General features: G+C 29.3%; 1 protein-coding gene across 1 annotated transcript in view; it reads right to left on the bottom strand.

Annotated features, from left to right (window-relative positions):
• Nucleotides 1-5,277, bottom strand: part of LOC102594377 (uncharacterized) — an 18,169-nt gene extending 12,892 nt beyond the window's left edge. The window contains exon 1 of the mRNA XM_006339214.2: nt 4,899-5,277. Within this exon, the coding sequence (XP_006339276.1) occupies nt 4,899-5,277 (379 nt within the window). The remainder of the gene's footprint in view (nt 1-4,898) is intronic.
• Nucleotides 5,278-7,521: the final 2,244 nt, after the last annotated feature.

The following is a 7,521-nucleotide window of genomic DNA, read 5'->3' as shown; positions in this document are numbered from 1 at the left end:
TTATGTATGTATATATATATCATACATACATATATATATAAATATATACATACATATATATACATATATACATACATAAATATATATATATATATATATACATACATAAATATATATATATACACACACATGCATGTATATGTGTGTATATATAAATATATATACAAATATATATACATCCTTAACCCTATCATATCGGAGATCATCGTTTGTTGATAATTTTTTTAGGATTTTTCTTTCTTGGGATTGAAAAAATTTGACAATCTTATATCTAATCTATCAAGTATATCTAATACCATATCTTGAACTCCATAGTCAATTATATTAGGCAAATAATCTATCAATCACTTTAAAACAAAAAAGTAACAAATCGATCTGCTTAAAGTAACATTCAAAATTCAGACTATATAAAAGATAGAAATTTTTTATACATTCACAGCATAAAGCAAAATACTAGGCCAAGATCGTACCTAGTATACAAAATTGAAACAGACAACAATGAAGAATCCACCTGTAACAACTATCGAACACCGTAAGAATCAAGCTCCGTCAAAAACAGTAATACTGTAAAAAGAGTTATTCTTGAACCTCACAGCTGCTAAAAAAGATCTTGAGAGAACAACAAGAGGATTGTATAAGGGTACTAAAATTAGGGTTACTTTTGATACCCTCCTCTAAAATTTTGATTAAAATGTGCCCTCAAATGTACTATCCCACTAAAAGAATATAATTGTTTTGAATTCAAATTTGATAGAGATGTGCCTCAAATTAATTTGATATTTTTTCCCTGACTTTGCTCAATTTTTCATACATACATACATATATATATTGATGAGGTATTATAAATGATTGATTTATTTCTTTAAGAAACGCACTTCAATACAATATGATATCCACATCGTATGCATATTACTATATAGTAGAAGAAGCTACAAGCAAGGCCTCATAATCAACCTGTTTTACCATAGGGATATTTTAGCCTTTCTGCTTGCTTGTGTGTTGTTCACTTTTGTGCAACTACACGTATCCTACTTTATTATTACTATATACTTAGTAGTTTGTGATAATTTGATTTTCATGTTTTAATTTATTTTTCTTTTTTAGCTTGTGATATATTTAAAAGTTACATAAATAATATCTAAATCTAATAATTAACATTTAAAATATTTAAAATTTATATTAAAAAAATCAATTGAGTCTCGAAATTATATTGGAGCCACATAAACTGAGTTAGCTGATAAATATCTATTGTCTGAAAATGACGTAAAAGTACTATAAATCACAATAATTAATAACGTAAAAAATTTAAAACACATATAGAAAAATCAGCTAACGCTAAAAATTCTATCAATGCCACATGTGACATGGGAAGTAACATATAATATTTTAAAGTTACATTAAAATGTACTATAAATTAAAATAATTAACAACTTAAAATATTTAAAAGACATAAAAATAAAAAAAAATTTAAAATTCTATGTATATCACATAAATTGAGACAAAGTGATAGTATATATTATTTGAAAATTATGTAAAATGTATTATAAATCACAATAATTAATAACTTAAAATATTTTTAAAATAATATAAAAATTTGGATAACGTCTCAAGTTTCATCAATATTACATAAATTAAGACAAAAAAAAACATACATTGGGCCCTATTTGCACTCTTACAGTATCATTGACTAATGAGTAATTTCTGAACAAGAAACACTAATGATACCAATATATATATATATATATATAGTGATCTAGTATCAAGTTAAGAGAAATTATCAGCATTAATTATACAAATACAGTATATGCTACTGATTTATTATTAGTTCAGCGAAATTTATCAGCTTCAATGATACCGATACATTATATGATACTGATATAGTATCAGTTAAGTGGAAATTATCACCCATAATGATACCAATACAATATATAATACTGATTTAGTATCAATTAAGCGAAAATTATCAATTGTAATTAATGGGGGTATGGGTTATAATTATGTATGAGAGATTGAGTATTTCAAGAATTACTTCGAATTTGGATATGAACTTATAATTATTTTGAATTTTATGACCCATTTATGTAATTTCCCCTAAAAATTAAAAAATATTTCAAAACAAGAGCTACACATATTTTATGGTTCAATCCATTATCCATATTCAAGAGAAGAAAGATTGGGCCCACATAAAGGCCTAAAGTAGAGGCCCACATGTACCCAAATATGGGCTGACTTGTACGCTGACGCACTGCAATGTAGGCCCAATTAAGGGTGTTTTGTGGGCTAATTCAAAGCCCAAATCCTTCTTTGTTTTGGTTATAAATTGAGGAACTTTCAGAAATAGCAAAGACTTGAAATATAATGAGGCAAATTAGTTATTATTTGCTTAATTATGATTCATAGCTACAAGAGAGAGACAAAATGAATTTGTATATCTATTGGATAATTGTATATATGTTTATGTACTAATGATTGTGTTTGTATATTTGTTAGATAATTATATATATGTAATTAGTATATATATGTATCAACGAATACAATTTGTATCACTTTCAAGAAAATATACTTGTTAGAAGTTGGGTCAATCACTTATTGTCAGGTGCTCCAAAGTTTTTTTTAAAAAAAATTAATTAGTTAAATACAAACTATTTCTCACCAAAAATACTTTTTCGAAAAACACTTTTTAGAATAAATTGATTTTAAAAGTTTGACCAAATGGACAACCTCGATAGAAGGCCCAAAATAGTCCCTCATCTTTGGGTTAAGACTCAAAATCATCCTTAAGTTTTCACATGGAGCATTAATAGTCCCTCATGTTTGCAATATTGGTGCACTTTTGGTCCTCCCTAAACTTTTGCCTATTTTTTAACATTAATTTTGTTCATAATTTTATGTAAGGAATGTATCATCGTCTTATTATATATTTAGTAGAAATAATAACTCTATGTGAGAGAAAGTGAGAAGAAGAACACCTTGTTCTGTTCAGTATAAATATTATTGCAGCTAAACTAAGAACATTTTAACGTATAACATTGCAAGAAAAGAAAAAATTGTACTATTGCACGTGAAATCATCATGATGAACCTCTCAACTTTACTTGCAATACGATTTCTACTAAACAAATCAAGGTGTTTTTCTTCTCACAATCTCTCACATGGAGTTATTATTTCTACTAAATATATAAAATGACGATTGAACATTACATACATAAATTATGAATAAAATCAATGTTAAAAAACATTAGGCAAAATTTTGAAGGAGGACCAAAAGTGCACCAATATTGCAAACATGAGGGACTAGTAATGTTCCATGTGAAAACTCAAAGATGACTTTGAGTCTCTTAACACAAAGATGAGGAACTATTTTGGTCCTTTTCTCAGACAACCTCATTAGTTAGGAAAGTATTTTACCAAAATTAGACTCACAAATCAAGAATATTCTTGCAAAATCGAATCATGATAGTATATGGAAAGAGAATTTCAAACAAGTTTTTGGATATAAAAAAGAAATACTATGAATGGCAAAAGAATTCGTTTTAATCAATGTCATAACAAAAATAAAGCATGACGTTTGAACGATTTGACAATTGTTAAGATGTTATTTATCTCTTTTCTTGATTGCATTGGAACATGATTTTTATGATAAAAATTATTTCTTGATTTTTATAAAAGAAGTAAAAAAATCTCTGAACTTCTTATCAATATGAGGTGATCATAATATAATATATAATAATTGTGATATTAGATAATTCAATTTTCGTAACTGCTATATATCATTTCAAGATGTAATTTGGGTATATTAAATTTTACGCCCCTACTTAAATTATTGTTTGTCCTCAAACAACTAAAACTACACTATCACCAGTTCTAACAACAAAGCAACAATGACTATGGTTGGTTCTACTTGTGAGCTTACTAACATGTGACTTTAATATTTCAATCATCCCCCCTTCAAATAAAACTTGAGTGTTTCAATTATCAAATGATCAATTTATGAATGTCAAATCTCAGATGATGACTAAACTACAAATGTGACCAAGTACTACAATTAAAGAACCCTATATGTGACATTTTCATGCAATTCATATGTCCTCGCAACAAGAAATATACCTACTGTCAACCTTGAAGCAAATAATATAGGGGGTAATAACAAGATTACTTTCTTTTCGTTTGGTTATCCAAGTATCACTTCTTTTTTTCAAAATTAAAATGGAGTATGTTCTTTTTTACACCACACAAAACACTTTATTTTTTATCTCACTACATACTCCTTTATCCCTTTCCATTATATACTCCATCCTCAACTTAGACATTTAGACTCATATCTTCAATTGAGTGTGTTAGGTGGTAGAGTTTGGTTCTAAAAAGAAAATTTCTTCAAAAGGGAATTTGTCTTGTAACGTGATGGCAAAAAAAAAAAATGGGTTTAAGAGGCCCAATTGGGGAAATTGAGATCGCTTAAGTACTAACAAGTAGACTTAATAAGTTTCAGAAGAGGTTCTCTCTCTATTCAAGGCCTAAGATCATATCCTCAACTTCAAAATTCCTATAAGTACGGTGACAAATTAACAAAGCAAGTTGTAGATGAAACTAACAACACAAGAGAGCAATTTAATCCTTAACAACTATTTTTTCAGCTCTTAATTGAGTACAATGCAATCATTTCATCAAGATTCACACATTCGTAATGAGAAAGTCAATAAATGAGATATAATTTCACAATAAAGATCATTTAAATGTATTGACAATTCTTTCAAAATCACACCATTTTTAGTGGTATTAACAAATCACAAAAGAAAATTTATGCACGCAAAAATGTACACGAAAAGCACCAACCAAGTCAAAGTACATATCATTAGGCAAAACCAAAGGAAATCTGACAAAACAAAAAGTTATACTAACAACCTAAGGAAATCTGTTGTAGGGCCTCTGTTTTCACCACTTCCATTGAGTCAGGAGTAACACCACTTATACCAACTATGGATGTGTCCTTTTGAGATACCTTCATGACTGCATCAATACTTATGTCCTCCAAATCTTGGAAGGATTCAAAATTACTCTGGTGCATCCCTATGGCTGCCTTCTCATGTGCCGCAGCTATAACACCTTCATTTGTCTCAGCATTAGAAATGTCACCATTTGGAGACTTTTCTAAGCCCTCATGTTGACCACCTTCCATATGCTTCACAATGGTGGGAGCCAAAGGCTCTACTAGAGAAGGATCCACATCAGGATTTGATATGAATTTTGGCCTCAACATGTGTAGGCCCAACACTGGCATCCTCAAGATCAACCACCGGAGAATTATCAAATGTGTCATCCAACTTTATCCTCTTTCTTTTTCATCTTGGACTCTCATAATATCACAAAGTAACCATCAATGCATCAACCTCTATATCTTCTAGAGATTTTTTAGGAGACATACCTGATACAACATTCAAATCAACCTCAGAGTAACAACATAAACACACATATATGTAGAGAAAAATAATAATCAAACAAAGACCGTCAGAGATTGTTGAAGCTTTGGTAAATTGGCAGAAAAGATTGAAACGATAATATTAAATTTACCATTTATATCTCATACTATTTCAACAACTCCATTGCCAACTATTTTAAGCAAATATAGAATCAATCACCTTAAAATTTAAAAAAAAAAAACACATGTTGGTCTACTTAAAGTAACATTCAAAATCAGATTAAATAAAAAAAATCGATTTTTTTTATTTATTAACGGAATAAGATAAGAAAACTATAAAAGAAGTCGACATAACAAGGTCCAAGAACTTACTTAATATGCATAAATAACACACACAAAAATGAAGAATTTACTCTTGACAACTATCGAACACTACAAGAAACAAACCTCATCACGATAGTAAAATGAAAAAAAAACTAAGAAAATATAAATTGATACCTTTACAGTAGTTTTTGAACCTCACAGTTGCTGCTACAATAAACTCCAAATGAGAGAATAAGAAGTTTATATATGAAGCTTTACAATTATTTTAATACCCTTCACTCATATTTTAACAAAGATATACCCTCAAGTGTAAATTTTCACCAAAAGAAAAAGACATGTAGCATTAATGTTATATTCCTTTAATAACCTTGGGTCACAATACAACCCTAATACTCTCAAATCAATTACATAAAATCTTAATTAATTAACTTAAAACTCATTGCTAAAGCTTAATAAAATCAATTAAAAATATTTAAGCCAAATTTCATAGCAACAAACTAATTAATCCTAGTGACTTGGGTATAAAAAAAAAGAAGATTACTACAGTTTGCACTCAGTACCTAATTCAAACTCACCAAGAAAATAACTAGCATATAAGAGTCATCCTTCGAGCACGATCTCTTTGACGAAAGACATCAAAAAAGCAAACTTTGGTGAACAAGAGCTCAATTCCAATATTGTGTTGCCTAGGAAAGAGTTTTTTGGAACGTAACTCAACTAAGAAATAGTTTGTGGTGTTTGGGTGATCACCAATGACCTTGTCGGAAAAAATCATCGGAGCTTGAGGTTGAAACCAATGATGATCGATAGATATCAATGAAATTTGAGGTCTATAAAAATCCGCGATTTGATGGGGTTATTAAAAATTTTGGAGCTTATTTTAGAACAGAGTTTTTTAGCCCACCCCGAATAAGCTCGCTGGCTCGTGGGCTTGAGTAATGTGGGTTAGGCTGGCTGTGGGATAAATAAAAAATAAAAATAAATAGAATATTAAGAATAAGTAAATAACAAATGTAAGTCAAATTCAAAGTCTACTTAAACAATCATACATAAATATAGTACAAGTTAAAATTTCAATTTAGCTAGTTATTTTATTATTCATTAACTGTTTAGTTTGCTTATTAATATTTCTATTTGGTTCGAGTAGTATCATGTTAAATGTTATTTAGTTTCATGGATGACCGTTGACCAACCATCCATGCATTTACATAGCCTCTAAGGCCAGATACCTATTAGAATCTTCCCGATTCTTATCTCCCTTGCTTGTGTCATTTCAATCGGAGATCACGACATTCAATTTACCTCATTGTGATACCAGTTAGAATCGAGAGATACCAATTGGACTCAACCCATTCAAGTAAGAACTAGACCACACGAAAAGAGTGAAAGAAGTGGATCGATTTCCTGTAATATTTCATTGCTTTGCAAAGATTATATGTGGACGTCAACACACCAATTTGCATGACTCTATTCAACTTTTGCTCTTGTATTTGGGAGATCGGTAATCTGGGCTCTAACACCTAGATAGGAGAATCCTTACCACCTAATTTAAAACAGATACTGCGGAAGAAAATTAAAACATGTTTTAACTCTTTAAAATAATGACTAAAAACATATCAACCTCAACTTTCAATATAAAACCTTTGAAGATAAAATGAAAGTTTTGTTAAAATACCATGAAAATCTTTCCTAGGAACTAGTCTAAATAGGTACAAGAGCTTCTAAGAATATGAAATAACATAAAAGAAAAATGGACACAACTTCCATTGTGCGCAGAGAGGA

This window comes from Solanum tuberosum, unplaced genomic scaffold (genome assembly GCF_000226075.1).
Source record: "Solanum tuberosum cultivar DM 1-3 516 R44 unplaced genomic scaffold, SolTub_3.0 scf00008, whole genome shotgun sequence".
Taxonomy (NCBI): Eukaryota; Viridiplantae; Streptophyta; class Magnoliopsida; order Solanales; family Solanaceae; genus Solanum; species Solanum tuberosum.
Note: the sequence above shows the minus strand (reverse complement) of the source record. Positions and strands in the feature narration are given on the sequence as shown.